The following is a 17,753-nucleotide window of genomic DNA, read 5'->3' as shown; positions in this document are numbered from 1 at the left end:
CTGGAGGTGCCGAGTACTCGACATAAACTTAGGGGTGATAACTCTTTTGCAGCTGCTGCAACAAAACTTTGGAATGAACTACCAGCACCGGTTAGAGAGGCACGTCGTTGGAAGCTTTTAAATCACGCTTAAAGACCCAATTTTATGGACTGGCATTTGGCCCAGTATGAGTTGTCTTCACTGAAAGTTATTATTATTATTATTATTATTATTATTATTAATAATAATAATAATCTTTGTACTTATTCTGTTTTTTACTGTGTAATTAACTAAAGTTATCTATCTATCTATCTATCTATCTATCTATCTATCTATCTATCTATCTATCTATCTATCTATCTATCTATCTATCTATCTATCATCTATCTATCTATCATCTATCTATCTATCTATCATCTTTCTTTCTTTCTTTCTTTCTTTCTTTATCTAAAGTAAGAGTCAGAGACCCAAAAGTGTGAAAACTTAAAGGTCTGTGTAAAAATGTCTTGTGCACATTTGCTTTGTCTTGCATTTTTTGTTGCAAATGTGCATGCTTAGCTATAATCTGGTACGTGTATCTGTTTATTGTTTATGTACAAAAAAAAACAAAGGTGTGTGTGTGTGTGTGTGTGTGTGTGTGTGTGTGTGTGTGTGTGTGTGTGTGTGTGTGTGCTACATTTTGGGGACACTTTTTCACTTTTAACCTAAAATGTGGGGACATTTGGCTGGTCCCCACAATAAAAAACCCTTTTAGAGGTATGGTGGGATCTAAAAATTAAAGTCCCAATAGTCATCACACATAGATAAAATTTGTTCTCCACATTTGACTTACAGTATGCCCTGAGGGAGCGATTTGCTGCAGACATGGCTGTGCTCCAGAACTTTTTGGTGGTTTTACCCCCCGTTGAATCCCTTAAGTGTCAAGCGAGGAGACATTGGGTCACATTTTTTCCACAGAATGATCCGACTGTGGATTTGAAGCCACAATCTTGCTATCTCAAGGTGGAAACTCATACCACTTGGCCACTGAGCTAGTGAAACAACTTTAATTTAGGTTTAAGAATAGGAATAGCTCTGTATTGGTTCGAGTAAGGGTTAGGCGTAATGCAGTCACTAAAATGAATGGAAGTCAATGACAGGTTCCCACAAGTAGCAATTTGTGTGAGTGTACTTGTACTACATAAAAAAACTGTATTTGCAGCAACATCTGAATCTCTGAAAGCTCCTGTCATCTGTCAATAAAGCTGTGTTATCAGTACTTACGGGGCTGGGCTGCTCTGCTCCTCCACAGCCTCCATGGCAAACTGAAGAGACGTCTGTAGAGACAACAGCTGGCTGGACGTCTCTCTTAGCATGAATCTGGTGACAAACTGACCCAACACGCTGGCACCCTGGTACTCCTGACAGAGAGGGGTACGCACAACAGCAAGTTACATACAAACACTAACAAAAAGCTGCTCAAAAGCAGGTGAGACCATAGAAAAGATGATAAACAAAAACTGATTTAATAAGGGCTCTGCACTGTAAAACAGTGGTAGTTAAATGGGTCAATTATTGCTCAGAACATGTAGAATAATCAGAACTCTATCCAGATTCCAAGGTGAAAGAACTTAAATAGCAGAGATAATTGCTGCTTGATTCCCTAAACAATAGGATAACACATTATCCAAGGATTTATATTCATGCAACGTGCTAATGAAGCAACAACACATGGAGCTTGCTGTCAGAACTTTGAGTGACTTGTAATCTCTGCAGAATTTGCATCCTGGGATTATCAGTCCACGGCAGCAACAACCTAGAGCTGCTGGTGGGAGAGTGCACAATGCTCTGTGGATTTAACCACTTTAGGAAGAGCCAGAAGTTAAAAGAAAGGTTATCAAATTATGCCAAGAAGCTTAATTATTCTGAGCTGATTGACTTGAATCATTTTAACACATTTCTTCTGGACAATCTGTGACATTTAATAGATTAAATATCAAAACATATTCACATCAGGATCTGATGTCACCGGCCATAAAATTCTATTATTAGTATTACTATTAATTAATATTCCATATATATATATATATATATATATATATATATATATATATATATATATATATATATATATATATGTATTAAATGTAATGTTATGTCCCCTCTGACCATCCAGGAGGGTGAGGGGACAAACAGTGAAAATCAAAGGAGGTCTATACTGAGATATAATAAGGAAGTGTCCAGTGGTCAAAGTAAATGGTTTATTAAACAAAGTTGTTTTGTACAAAGTAAACTGAACAGCAAAATGGGGACTAGCTGAAAGCAACTCCCTGTTTTAAAAGGGAGGAAAAACCAGAAGCCAAAGAAAACTGATTAACTACAGCTAGTAAACAAAAAACATGCTACAAAGGCCTACAGCTTATTTAGCTCACAGGTTATCACCATAACAAAACCAAAATCTCTTCACTAAAAGTCCTCTGAAGAAACACCAAATAAGTCACTGAAACGAAGGACTAGAGATTCAACTCAACAACAACAAAGTCTTTTCATAAACCAGCAGTTTAGCCTTAGCTAGAGCTGCACACAGGCATAGGAGAATCACAGACTAGCTCTGGACCTCACTGAATGAAGGCTGGCGTCCAGTTTAAATGTCCTTAGGAGAGAAAGATGGCAGATTGGGTTCAGCTGCTGTGGCTGGCGTGCCTCTCTCCAAGGTTCTGAAGTGAGGGTGAGGGTCCCTCTGGAGCTGCCCCTGGTGCTGAAGCTGTATTGTGGGGACACGGGGTGCAGGTAAACCATGAGGCAGAGGAGCCAAGATGCGGGAACTATATATATATATATATATATATATATATATATATATATATATATATATATATATATATATATATATATATATACTGAATATTACTGAGTAGTTTTAATTATTATTTGAAGTACAAATATACTAGTTTTGCATATAAAATTAGTATATTTGTGCTTTTAATTGTATTCCTTTAACAATCACAATCAAAATTAAAGTAATATTATGGCCTTTGGTAACATTTAAAACCAAAATATTGTATATTGATGATGAAAACAACAAAAACATTTATTAAATATAAGGATTACAAAGAGATCATGAAAAATGAGAAGTTCCTGCTAATTAAACTCATCCATTATCTCTTTTTCAGGATGAAAACAAAATCATCCTTCAGAATCTTGTGAGCGAGGTGAATGCCATTTGTCAGTAACAGACAGGTTTTCTCAGAAGTTGCATCACAATCTGCATATTCTGTAGACTGAACACAATCAAGAACCACTGGGCCCTTTGAAGTGAAGTGGGCAGATTGTGTTTCAGCCACTGGCTGCAATACTAATCAGCATCTTTGTCCATCTGCAGCAGATTTAGCAGCAGGGAAGGACTAGACAAGCTGGGCTGCAGGGAGGAAACAAAGATCTGAGAATGTTCATCAGTTAGGCGAGAAGGGTGACCCCCGTTTCATGCTGAAAGCATCAGTGGCATGTAATGACACTGCTTCAAATAGAATCCATTATAGTCTGTGGATTGTTTCAAACCAGCAGCGACGCGGCAATTTCCAGGTGCGTCCCAGAAGCGACATGCTGCGCCGCTAAAGATGGGATAGGGTTCTATTTGTGCCATAAGCCGCTTTTGGGACACACCAATTTCCACAGCTAACATAGGGCTAGAGAGAAAATCACACATGCTTTCAGTGTAAAATCCTTGGTAATTTTCAAAATAAAAGTACTGCAGCGATGCAGTTTCATATATATGAAGCTTACGTGTGACCTAACGGCTTATTTACTCACAGCATCATTCCAGAAGTGCAGTAATGTGTTTTCATGGCTTTAATCCTGACAGTAGAGAGGAACAACATCGCATATGACATCAAACAGTGATATCAAACGTGATTTCCTTCTTTTTGGTTTAATGGCAGGTTACATAAACAAACCGTGACCTGAAGTCTCAAGAGATCTTGTGATCTCGCAAGTCCAGCAAAGAGCGCAGTGAGGAAGCTGTGCCGCTGCCAAGACTCTCCCAGTGTGAAAAGGACCGTTTTGAAGTTTGCGAGTAAACCGTTCCGCCGCCGTTTCATGCAGCTGATGCTTCCAGTGTGAAACCGAGGTGAGAAGAATCCTGCATATGTACATGTATATTAATGTGTCCAACATGAAACATTAGACTCTGTTGGGATTTTCTCACTGTAAAATTCTCACTATATTACATACTGCACCTTTAAAGGGTGAGCAGTTATAGTGCAGAAGGTGCAGCATAAGAAACATTCCTTTAAATGCTGATGAATACATGAAAGCTTTCCATTTTAATTTAAAAATTACTAGAGATGGGGCCCATTTGAGGTCATAGGATAACACTAATAAACCTAAAATCTTACCTGTTTGGTTTTATCCATTGCTTTTAAAATGACAATATTCAGACTCTCCAGAGCTGAGAGAACGTTTAGATATTCCCCAAGGTGCTGAGAGAAATAATCTAATAGGAAAATAAGAATAAAAAGGGTTAATAAAGTATCAGAAAACATAAATGATATTTTAACTTCCAGGGAAGTCAAAACATTACAAATGGGAATATCTTATAAATAAGAGAGAAAATAAGAGTTTGACATGATCAGTAGGTGGAAAAATTAGATGTTATAAAATGTGATGATGATGACAGAAGCTGAATACAAAACTCCTACACAGCTTTCATTTGACATGGAACTAAAAGTTGGGTGTATTTAATACTTGTAATTAGCCAAAGTGCATAAAAAATACAACAGTGAAGCAGTGACATTTAATTAGGTAATACTAATGCCTTATTTTAATCTAATGGAGGCCTTTGTGCCATGTGAATCACTGTCAACTGAGGTTAATAAAGGAACAGTCTTTGCTCTTTGATTTAAAACCTTTAATTCATTTAACTTTAACACTCTAAAATAAACCCAGCTTAATAAATGATAAATGTTCAGAGATCTTAGATAAAAGAAGCATTCTGCCGTGGAAAACTGGCAACTTTTTCCCAATGTCAAATGGAGAAGAAGCCATTCCTGTTTGATTAATAATGCAGAAGCTTTATTCTGGGCAAAAGTGGTATTTAAAAATTCTGCGACCCAATTCTTGACTTTATTCAGGACATCTTACATACACTCTCTCTGTTTATAGCTCAGAATCTGCAACTAAAAGGTGGATGCTGCTGTATGTGTGAATATCAAGAGACCACCAGTATATGGCTGAGTTAGTTATCACGAGCTATAAATATTGAAACAGCTGCCCGACTCTTTGCCGAGTAAATAAAATTTGCTTGCCACCATCTCAAGCACAGATCCCCGTGAATGTCAGGGAAAAAAAAGCTCTGCAGAAATTCATGTCTGCCGACATTTTGCATTAAAATCAGACAAAGTGCTTCTCTACCAACCTGATAGCTTGTCAGTGTCCAGATTGCTGCAGGGCAGAACACAAGAGGAGATAAATGAGGAAAGTTAATTAGGAAAACTCAAAAAGGAGCTGCTCATCATTTCTGCCTGAGAGATCTTTGGACTCTTATCTATGAGAATATTACAGCATTATTCGGAGGAAGGCTCACACAAAACTTCAAACCAGAAAAACCAATTATTCTTCTGAGCACACAAATTATTAGCCTGTTCACTAAAATTATAGCCCATTTATTCCATGTCAGTGTTAAACTGTCGGTCAAAAACACATGCAATCATTGATTTTTTTTGTTTTAAGTTGGTGCACTGCTGGACAACGAATACTTATTTATCAGTCTAATAACAGCTCTAGAGGCACTAAAACAGCTTTTAGTGTCACAGCTTGAATAAATGTTGCACCATGCCACCATCCCTTCATAAAAAACGTCCCCGTTGCTTTAATTGCGTGTTACGGGTCATTTTCTGCATGTCGAGGTTTCACTGCGAACCAGGATGGATGCTGGTTAATGGCTTGTGCAACGTGAAAGGTTAAAAGTGGCATCTGCACAAAACAAACAAAACATTTTGGCAGTCCTGTTCAGAAGCTGTTCTCCACTCCCTGATTCAGACTGCCAGCATAATAAACAAAAAGGATTTTCTCTTTTTTAATTAGACCAGAGGGAATGTTCTCTGTGCTCTAACATCACGCATCATTACTACTGTTAAACTGAGGTTTTAGATGTTACCTTTTCTCTATCATTGTGAAATCTAATTCATGTTTTCTTGAGGGTAAGACCGATCTTTGTTTTAATTCAGCTTCAACAAACTTCTTTAAACGATTCTGTTTAGAGCTGGGGTATGTAGTTTAAAATGTTCAATGAATCCTAAAATTATATATAATTTAGACTATCTGACCCTTTTCTATAATATAAAGTAGATAATCAATCTCTACAGCAAAATAAATAATTTTCCAGTTTATTATAATATTCTCAAGATGGAGCTGTCAATCAGTGATAAGTTCCCAGCATCTTAGCACAGCAACCTAGCTTGAGTGATAACTCAGCCAGCATTTAATTAATGTCAATTTGTAAACTTCTAACTAACTGTGGAAGATAAAGGAGGGGAACAAAAATAGATTTGCATAGTGTTCAACCTTATGCTACATCACACTATTGTTTTAGCCTGTTGTAGCATTAGCAGGGGGGAATCACATCTCTCTTGTTTTAGCTTCGCTACATTGTCCACATGTTAAATTCAGAATAGATTTAAAGATCCTAATCCTTCTCACATATAAACCTCTTAATGATCAAGCTCCATCATACATCAGTGAATCTGATTTATCCATGTGTTCTTAACAGAGCACTTTGCTCTCAGACTGCATGTTCTCTAGTGGTTCTTAGAATATCTAAAAATGGGAAGGGAGGCAGATCTTTTAGTCATCAGGCTCTTCGCCAGTGGAGCCAGTGGCTTTAGTCTGTGATGCAAACACCTTGTCTACTTTTAAGACTAGGCTTGAAACTTTTTTATATGGCTTATGGGTAAATTTTGATGTTAGTCCAGGTTTGGACTTTTCATATTCTTATAAAGAGAAAATATAACAAGCACAAGAATATTGTTCATATAAGTCTGCCGGTGGGGACTGTGAGGGGGCTATCAAACATTATGGGTGGCCATTGCCGCCCTCCCCGCTTAAACATAGGGTTGCCACTTACAAAAGCTTCAGAGAATCCTAAAAGTTTATCAAAAACGTGTCTGCAAATTTGATCTCAGATACATGTTTGTCTATGACAGGGTTTGTTTTTATTCTTTTATGTATTTTACCTGGACTCATTCACACAATCTGGCAGCCAAAAACACCAAAACCTCATTTAGAATTATAGTTTTGTAAAAAGGTGTGAAGGGCGAAAAGTCCCCAAGTTGTCTCATGAATACAAATTTCCAATCTGCCAAAGATAATAAAGAAAAGTGGCTTCGGAAACAGAGCAGAGCTTAAAACGATTGTATACTATATACCCCGACAGGGGAGGAAAAGGCCTGTTTCTTTCTTTTGCTGCTGTGAACTAAACGTTCACTGCAGACCGACTTCTGCAGCCACCCTCAGGCTGATTTCTTTGATTGCACTTTCAGAGGGGGGAGTTTTTTGAAGTGACTGGGATAGTCGATAGGTTTTCATGTTTAGAGGATGGAGGCTGCACAGCAAATGTGAAAGTTCAGAATTAACACTCTCAGAGTTAAAATTAACACTTCTTCAGACTTTATATGGGAACCACTGCTTCTGTGTTAAATCAACACTTTTAAAAGAGTTAATATTGTAACACCATTTTTGTGTTAATGTAGAACTCTGCAGGTGTTAAATTTTAACACCAGCAGTTTACAAGATATACCAAATTACTGTTAAAACTTTACATGTAAACACTTGTTGAGTTAAATTTTGACACCAAGACAGTGTTAGCCTAACTCTCTAAAGAGTTCATTTCAGTAACCCGTACACTACAACCAGTGTTAATTTTCAGAGTCAGTTAACACTGAACTTATTAATCACCACCATGATTTAATGAATTTCAATACTTTTCAGTGTGCCATGCCAGGAAGCTGCCAGCTACACTAAAATCACTGGCTAACTCATGCCATGTACACCTCAAGACTGCAATCAGTCAGTGGGAGAGGATCCCAAGGAGTAGAGTCCTGAGCACGTAGTTTGAAACATGCACAACTTTTTTAAAGTGATAGTGGAACACACAGCGGTCCCATTCTTTTGATCGACCTCCTCACTTACAGTACAAACATGACATAACCAGCAAAACCACATTTGCAACAGTGAACAACTAAAAACAACACAACACCCCAAAATAGAACAAAATAACTAAAAACATGACTACCCACAATGCACCTCGCCCACTGCAGCTCCTACAACTCTCTGCAGCCAATCGGTCACCAGTCCAACTTTTAGAATAAAAGTGTGGAGTCTACGAATGAACTCTGCAGGTGTTACAGCTGCTGTGGGTGTTCAGTTAGAATTTCAGGAGTTATTTTGTCCAAAATGACACCTACAGAGTTAATTACAAAACACTCATTTTTAACGCTGGGTTTTAACCCTCATGTCAGTGTTACATATCAACTATATAACTCGTTTTAGTGTTAAATTAACTATTCTTGGTGTTTAATTGGAGCAACACCAGAAAATTAACACTTTTGAATTTGATGTGTGTTATTTCTTCATCCAGCTGAAGTTTGGGTTGCTTTTATGAAAGACCTTTCTGAAACTGTCAGACCTTTCAGCTTGTCCCTACCAACTTCAACAGAAATCTATAATTCATCTTCTTTATTAGACTTTTCCAAATAATAATGATAAAAAAATTACTTGTTCTGTCGGCCATCTATGGAGAAGAAAAGCTCCTGTAGCTCCTCAGTAGTCAGGATTCCATCAGCAAAGTAAGTGTTAAACTCATCAAATGACAATTTTCCATCATCTGGAAAACAAAGAAGGTGCAAAACGTCATTATCATTAAGAAATTGAGCTTTTTTTTAAAGATGCCACATAGAAGCACTGTTTATATGCATGCAAAATCAATAAAAATTCTACAAATACAGCTCCGTTAGAAATTAGAAATAACTCCTCAGTCCATTGGAGTTCCTAGAGCTCAATCGATTTTGAGTGAAGCTTGTTGTGACAAAGCACAGGAAAAATCAATAGCAAAAGATGAATAGCTGAAAAAGTGCTCCATCACGAGGAGAAAACATCAATCTGTCTGCTCGCACAGATAAGCACAGCTGGGTCAGCGGTAAACTGCCAGGGGAATCTGAAATCTTTGAAAAAGATCAGATCCAAATTTTGTGTCAGTGAACCTGCCTGAGTCATGATTCTGAGGAAATGAGTTAGGAGACAGAAATTAGCCATAGAAATGAAGAACAAATGAGAATGAAATCTGACAAACTGAACAAAGAGCAATAAAAACATTCCAGATGATGCAAAATGGTTATCAGTAGCAACTCGTCCATTGAGGTTGTATTGGGTCCCACCCTCCCTGATGTTAAGAGAGAAAAAAATAAATAAAAAGCAAATAAAAAATCTACAGTGTATACATATATTATTTACTATAAATGTGTCAGTTGTGCTTATTTGTGTGTTTTTACCAGCTGTCTCTCACAGACTCACTAATATCGTTTTGCACCCCTGGACTGTGGCAAACAGCAAATCACATTTGGTTGCTAGGGAGAACTGGACCATTTTTAGCCAACTGGCATCACTGGGTTGAAGGCCATGAGTGCTGGCCAGTCAAGAAAACAGTATCTATCTCTCTCTCTCTCTCTCTCTCTCTCTCTCTCTCTCTCTCTCTCTCTCTCTCTCTCTCTCTCTCTCTCTCTCTCTCTCTCTCTCTCTCTCTCTCTCTCTCTCTCTCTCTCTCTCTCTCTCTCTCTCTCTCTCTCTCTCTCTCTCTCTCTCTCTCTATCTCTCTCTCTGTCTCTGTCTCTCTCTCTCCCTCCCCCTCATTCACAAACGCTCACTCTTGGTTGATATCGATTGAGCTGAAATCACACTTGTTCCAGTAAAATGCGTTTATTTTAATTTAGCTGATTGCTCAAATGTTCAAAACTGGATAAATATTTTAATTTCTACATTGTTTTAGTGAAATCAAGTTTAGCACTGTGAGTTCTAGATGCTTTGAGCAGATGACTGAGACACACAGGCTGTTGGGGACAGAAAAACCAAGCTGGAAAACAAACTAATGTCACAATAAAATGAGAACAGGGACAAAATGGATATTTTGGACTGCAGTTTGGTAGAAACACCAATACGGTAGGTTTTTGCATTTAGGTTTTTGCATTTGTTTTAGTATTATAGAATAGAATAGAATAGAATAGAATAGAATAGAATAGAATTTATTTATCTCACAGCGGGGAAATTCACTTGTTACAGCAGCACCAACACTTGAGAAAGTAATCTGAAGAAAAATAATATCAACATAAAATTTGTCTAACACAGAGGTCCATACATACATATACACATAGGCAGTAAGTTATTATTTTAACCTTCAACCACTAAAAACAAGGAATAAAAATGAAAAAACTTGGGCCCTAGAATGTAGTCTAGTCTAATTTATAAATTTGATAATTGATTTTATCTGCCGAACTGCTGACGGGAAATACATCTTTGTAGTCTTTTTCCAACTGCTCATTTTAATACTTATAATCGACTAAAAAGGGAAATCTTTTCACACATGGCCCCACCCAGGATTATTTTCACCAGCTGCCACTGATGGTCACATGTTTTTGCAGAGAGTTTTCTCATGGCTACTTTCATAATCAGGTTTTGAAACCGTCAGAACGCAGCCAGACACCCAGCCTAATGATTCCTGTCTGCACAAGGACAGGCTATGTAGGAATGATGGTGATTTAATATGCCACAGAGTTCCAGTTAGCTGACTTAGCAGGGCTAAAAGCTGCGGGTAAGCATCAAGGACCATCTGTTCACCACTCTGGCACTTCTCATCACTGCCTCTGACCAAAAAACTTTTTTTCAGCTCTGTACCCTATCCTGTTTATTTCCCCATCACTCAAAAAATGAAGCCAAACTAATAAACTCAAGACTTTCAAAAGATGAGTCATTTTTGTGCAACCCGGTAGGCAAGGCTGCTTTGATATAAGTTTAATGTTGAGCAATCGTGATATTCATTTATGCGTCATTGTCTAACTCTGCTGTCTGGAGGTATTGCATGTTGATGCTGTTTACTTATATCCTGATACCATCTGTACTGTGGCTCATGGATTATGAAACCAAATATCCTCCCACATTTCTGTCTCTCCTTTTCTCTCATATTTGGAAGGATTCCTATATTTGGAGCATCAAGCCAGACAGACAGCATGATTATCCAAAGTGACACTCATCCATGGACGCATGATGAACAGTTTTCATAAGAACCATCACCATATAAGATGATGATTGCAGTGAATGCCCAAATTAGGTGTATGATTTTCAAAGATTTTATAATAGTCCAACTATCTTAAAGGTTGAATATGAGAAATGTAAGAAAAAGCTATATATTTTTATTTATACGTCCACAGGGCATTTGGAGATGTGTAAAACACAGGTAAAGTAATTTTTTTAAACTATGTTTTAATTAAACCACTTCATTCATATATTTATTGCTAGATTATGTTAGAATGTTGTTAAGAGGCATGTAATCATTTTTTAAGTTACCTTGTTTTGCAGATTTACCTTTGTAGATTCAAAGGGACTTTACGGAGTTTGAATTTTTATGCTCGCAACTGCCCCCTCAGGCCAAAACCGTAATGGCAGCTTCAATAGTAGGCTTGTGCATGAGGCGCGCATGCTGTACGTGCACACTCCTTAACGAAAATAACAGCTGAGACAGTCCCGTGTGTGTGTGTGTGTGTGTGTGTGTGTGTGTGTGTGTGTGTGTGTGTGTGTGTGTGTGTGTGTGTGTGTGTGTGTGTGTGTGTGTGTGTGTGTGTGTGTGTGTGTGTGTGTGTGTGTGGCCCGGAGGACAGAGGACAGGAGAACACGCAGCTAATTAATTAAATAATTTGGTTCTGTACCTTTCTCTTCAGCACAGCCGACAAATGTTTATGATGGGTCGGTCCTCCTGCATGCTCAGACCATTCCCTTCCCTTGCTTGAAAAATTGTTCCAAAATGAAAGTTGAACCCACATGTTTTTTATCTGTGAATTCAATGCCGTGCGGCGAGTCTCAAATAAAAATTTGGGCATCTTACTGTAAAAAAAATACCATTAATGTAAAAAAGAAACTCTAAATGAACTATGTTCACATCAAGAATCAAACACAGATCTTCTGCACTGGAGTCCAATGTCTTACCAGGTGAGCTGAAACACCAGTGATGTTTTTGTATCTGTAACTTTTATATCATTGATGCCAGCTGAAACAATGTTCAAAGAACAGTTCGGAGCGAAAATGGCTATTTTGTTGCTAATTTGCAGGAAATATCTTGAAGAAAGTTCTGCAGAAAGTAGCTAAGGGGCCTCAGAAATATAGCTAGGTTCATCACTAGGCGTTAGGAACAGTGACAAAGTCGCTGAGTTGGCACTGCTTCTCTCTCTGCTGCTAAAGCTACGGATAGCAAATGCTACGGGCTATGCCTGAGCGTGAACGCGCATGAAGCAGCCTGCTTGACCCGAGCATCTCTCTTTTTCTGTGATTTTACAGAAAAAAAGGCAATCACAGTAAAAATGCCAGGGCTCATTCTACAGGACCAGGGCATTGCAGGAGAATGTACTGTATGAAGAAGACATTTATTATTTCTATACATGTTTTGGCTGTCAAACTTCCATAATGCCCCTTTAAAGTGAAGTATTCGAGTCCTGTTGGTTTCCTTCCTGTTGGCATTTTATAATCTTTTGAATCTAATTCCATTTCAAGTAGAACAGTTCAATACAATTGCCCTTCAGCTTGAATCTTTTTGGATGTGAATTGTTGCTATTGCATAGCACTAGAATTGATATTTTAAATTAATTTTACTACCATTGAAGGTCCTGGGTTCGCTTCCCGGCCTGGGGTCTTTCTGCATGAAGTTTGCATGTTCTCCCTGTGCATGTGTGGGTTCTCTCCGGGTACTCCGGCCTCCTCCCACAGTCCAAAAACATAACTGTTAGGTTGATTGGTCTGTCTAAATTGTCCTTAGGTGTGAGTGTGAGTGTGTGTGTGTGTGCGTGATTGTTTGTCCTGTGTGTCTCTGTGTTGCCCTGCAATGGGGCACTCTGTCTAGGGTGTACCCTGCCTGATTGCCCATTGACCGCTGGAGATAGGCACCAGCACCCTTGTGACCCTACGTGGACAAGTGGGCTCAGAAAATGGATGGATGGATGGATGGATGGATGGACGGACGGACGGACGGACGGACGGACGGACGGACGGACGGATGGACGGATGGATGGATAACTACCATTAATCTCTGAATTTCACACACCACATCTACAGAATAAAAGTCTTTAATAACTTGAGCTGCTGGAGAGACAGTTCGGGGATTGTGTTGAAGGGTGGTGGTGAGGTGGGGATGCAAGCAAGGATGTAGGAGAGGTTCTTGGTGACCAAATGGGACATGCCCGTTACGTGTTATTCTGAAGCGGTATTTATCATTTATGATGTGTTGTACTGATGTTTTATTTATTCATCACCGCCTTCCTTACTGGTTGCACAGTTGAACAGTTTTTTTGTATAAAGCAGCTTTTAACTGCGAATGTCGAATTTAAAGTGGGCAAGTGGAAATAATCCAGGGAACGTCCAACAACAGCTTGCTTAACCAGGGACACCTAAATTTAAAAAAGAATGACAAGATAAATAACTATGTTTTTATGTATGGGTTAAAGTATTGTTTAAACGGTTTCTAACAAACTTGTTTCAGACCTGGTTTACACATTTATTTTTATGAATTTAAAGTAACGGTGAGCAGTTTCCTGCTCCTCTGCCCTACTGGTTGAAAGTGGGATTACAACAGTTGTAAACAACACTGCAGCAGCCTACTGTAGCTAGTGCTAACAACGAGCTAACCTAACATGAGCTAACTAACAGGGCTGCCAACATTTGGACTTGTCCATGCGGACATGATTTTGTAGCATCCTTTAGTGTCCAAACTAGTGTAGACTGTGCCGATGTTCACTCTGGTTTTAACTCTTTGCTTCACCTCCAAAAACATTACTTCCAGGCTTCGCCATGATGTCAACAGAAAAAGCAACCTTTCCTTCTTGAGCTTTTTATTGACGATTGGCGAACTGAAAATGCTAACCACTAGCATTACAGCTAACAGCCGCAAAGCAGGTATACAGAGCAACCCCTAGGGCAACTACCCGCTCCACAAAAAATATGAAGTGTGGTTTTAGGTCAGCAGAGGTCTGCAGAGTGGTGTCAGATATGGAAATGGTCATCTTTCGAACCCAACAATCACTGAGATCATTGTTAAAGATCTAGCTTAAAGTTTAAAAAAACAATCAGTTGTTACTTTAAGTCAGCACCACACAACAATATTTTATTTTACTTTTTATCTCAATTATAATATATTATATAATGACACCTTATTGTTTGAGAAGGAGCAGAAAGAAGCAAAATAAGTGCACAGTGAACTTCAGTTTGTGTCTCCTGACAGATTCCACTTATTGGTGATATTCTAACCTGTAAATGCATGAAATGTTTTTTTTACTATCTGCCTACACAAACCACAAAACATCCTCAAGTAATACTAAATCTATATTTTTTCACTGAAATAAATTGGTGAAATAAAAAGCTAGACTCTCATCCTTATCAAAATCAGTTGAAGCTGCAGCATTTACTCATCTAATTCACATCCCAAATGCCTGCTATAATGCCTTGAAAGTGACTAATTATTCAAGCAAGTCCAAATGACTCATTCCCTCTTAAGGCAGCTCTCCTCTTCTCCAAAAATGCTCCCATGCATTAATTAAAAGTATTACTCCTCCATATTTGGGGATAACATACATTTGCGGGGACCATTGTGCACTTTCTGGCTGCAGAAATGGCCTGTCTGAAGGTTAATTTCTGTCCCTGAACCATTCTGTGTCTTTGCCTGTGAATCTAAAATCCTGATGACTTAGTAACTGATTTTAACAAAGAAATAAAAACAGTATAGAGGTGATTCCTGAAGCTGAGATAAAAACATGACACGTTATTGCAGAACATTGAAGAGGTAGAGAAGAGTCCCTGATTTTGACTTAAACACAGAAGTTAATCTGTCAGTACAGATGTTTCATTGAAATCAAATCACTGCCAGTCTGTTCAAGATGAGTGCAGCTGGGATTATTCACATATTTAGAGTGAACTAGACCTAGTCAAAGCTCAGTGCCATGCAGAAAATTCTGTTATAACAGAAAATTAAAGGCATATTTAAATAACTCTGATGGTCCAAGCAAACATACTAATTTATGTATTATTAAAGGTGTGGAACACTGAAAAAATTATTTGATTATTTCTGATTATAATTGGTCACTCTGAGTTTTTCATACAGAGTGAACATGAAATTAGTCTCCTACACCTATCTCCTGCTTTAGCTTCTGATAGAAAACGCTAGGATTAGAAAATCCTGATAGATCTATGCCACTCACCCATCTTGGCTCGCGACGGAGAAGGCTGTTGTTGTTTTAACATCTAGGAAACAGTACTGAACATATCGGCTAGCAGAAGCTAAGCAGACTTGCATTATTTGTGAGGAGAAAATGTCAGTGTTGCGGAGCAAACTGAGTCAGTGGTAGCATTGCGTTTCTGTTATCCAATCCGATGTGAGATATCCAAATATCAGGAAATAAAACTCCAAATCCTGCTGCCTGCTACCACTTTCTGCTGCAGCAGACTTGTCCATGCTGATCCAGGCCCTTCTGGGCTTTTTCTCCCCCCAAGTACAACTTGCATGGCTTTCATTCCCACCAGCGACTACTGCTAATGTATTGATTAAACAAGTGTTCAACACCTTTAATAATATTCACAAAAACATCATTTTTACAAAACTTTAGAAAGCAGGTTCTTTATAATGGTTTGCATAAATTCCTTTAAGAATGAAAAAATTGATTGATTCAAGCAAGGTTTTTAAGACATTTAGAATATACACGAGGGAAGTGAGGGTGTCCTGCAAAGTGGGGCACAAAGTAGGCCACACTCATATCGTTCCAAAAGGTTGGTCCCAATGCTGAATCTCCTAAGTGGTTTATAAATTCCCTCACCAACGCGATGCAGCTTCAGTAGCAACCAGCATCACTGAGATGAATCTGGTTTCTTCTCAGTCAGCTTCGGTGCACCACTCTGTTCTCAAGCTATTACACATTCTGGTATTCTTAGTATCAATGTCCTACTTGGGATGTGCTCCATCAGCCCATATGTGAAGAAATCAGCAGCTGTTTTTCTCTCATTTATATTTTTATATTTTCCATATTCTCAGTAGCAGTTGCTTTTAGCCCACATATATCTCAGTGCTTCTATTCGCCTCTACTACTGGTTTGAAGCTGATTGGTCATTTTTCCTCATGCTGGAGAAGATGTCAGAGCAAAAGAAGCGTCATTAAAAACTAAAAAGGAAAATGCAAGAGCTTATCTGTCTAGCTATCACATTTAAATATGGTAAATCTGACTATCTTTTGAAATAAAAGAAGTGCTAAAAACTTTTCTTAAAGGATACCAGTTTTAACTCCAACTTTGTAACCGCAAAAAAAATGCAATTGGTTTGCTGATTTGAGACCATTTAAAGATGTTAAAATGAAAGAAGTTTAAGCCAAATAAAAGTATTTTATGCAAACTGCAGAATAAAACTTGGTGGAACAAAGATCAATGCTGTGTTTAACTAAATATTAAATGGTCGCACTGCTGCCAAGTCTGATCTTTGAAAAGTAGGTCATTTTAAAGTTGTGGTTGACTCAAGTCATCAGTACATTTGTAGTGGTCTCCAGTAGGAATGAATGCCCTGAAGTTGTTTTCGGGGGTGGGGGTGGATGTGTGTGTGTGTGTGTGTGTGTGTGTGTGGTGGTGGTGGTGGTGGTGGTGGTGGGGTGGGGGGGGGGGGGGACATGCCAGTACATTATTTCCAGGAACTAGCAGTGACCCACATCACAACTGAGCTTCAGGCGGCAGGTTTTGGAATTTTATTTTCTGATATTTGGACATCTATCCTCGGATTGGATAACAGCAACATGACTCTACCACTGACTTGAAACATGGATGTTTTATCTCCACAAATAACACAAAGCCTGGGGGAGTTCTGCTGTGTGGTGAAGTTGCAAATGCTAATGGTTAGCTTCTACTAGCTAAGACGTTTTCTGCTGTTTCCTCAACGGTAAAACAACAACATCCTTCTCCGTTGTGAGCCAAGAGGGGTGAGTCCATGAATGTTAAGTGGTAGTGTGATGTAGATCTGTCGAGGTTTTGAAAAAGGTCCATTAACTTTAAAATCTTGCTGTGTGAGGCCTTATATACTGGCTGCATACCTCCAAATGGTCATGAAAATATGGAAATATACACAAGAAGAAGATAAATATTATGGCCATAATTATACTCTATAATCTATATCTCTCTTCATCTGTCATAAAGCAGGTGGGCTAGACAAATTTCTAAATATCCAAACAAATCACCATCTGTGATTTCCTTTTATTTACACTCTAATTCAATTCAATTCAAAATTCAAAGATACTTTAGTAATCCCAGAGGGAAATTAGAGTTTCAGTACACACAATCCTGAGATCAGACGTACATACATAGACCTAGACACATGACAAGAATTGGTGACTGAGGTCATTCGCAACCTGAGTTGCGCTATCTTAATAGAGATCAGAGGGTTTATATGTGAGGATTGGGTCAGGTGGAGGGAAAAAAGGCATTTCAGAGTTACCCTCCACAGGGAGGGCAGCTTTGCTATGCAAA

At 38.5% G+C, this 17,753-nt stretch overlaps 1 protein-coding gene across 1 annotated transcript in view; it reads right to left on the bottom strand.

Annotated features, from left to right (window-relative positions):
- necab3 (N-terminal EF-hand calcium binding protein 3) overlaps positions 1-17,753 on the bottom strand; it is a 62,586-nt gene that overhangs the window by 20,184 nt on the left and 24,649 nt on the right. The window contains exons 3-6 of the mRNA XM_015959206.3: positions 8,728-8,836; positions 5,372-5,397; positions 4,353-4,450; positions 1,243-1,379 (exon numbers count right to left, since the gene is read on the bottom strand). Of these exons, the coding sequence (XP_015814692.3) occupies positions 1,243-1,379; positions 4,353-4,450; positions 5,372-5,397; positions 8,728-8,836 (370 nt within the window). The remainder of the gene's footprint in view (positions 1-1,242; positions 1,380-4,352; positions 4,451-5,371; positions 5,398-8,727; positions 8,837-17,753) is intronic.

This window comes from Nothobranchius furzeri, chromosome 3 (genome assembly GCF_043380555.1).
Source record: "Nothobranchius furzeri strain GRZ-AD chromosome 3, NfurGRZ-RIMD1, whole genome shotgun sequence".
Taxonomy (NCBI): Eukaryota; Metazoa; Chordata; class Actinopteri; order Cyprinodontiformes; family Nothobranchiidae; genus Nothobranchius; species Nothobranchius furzeri.
This window is presented reverse-complemented; position numbering and strand designations above follow the sequence as displayed.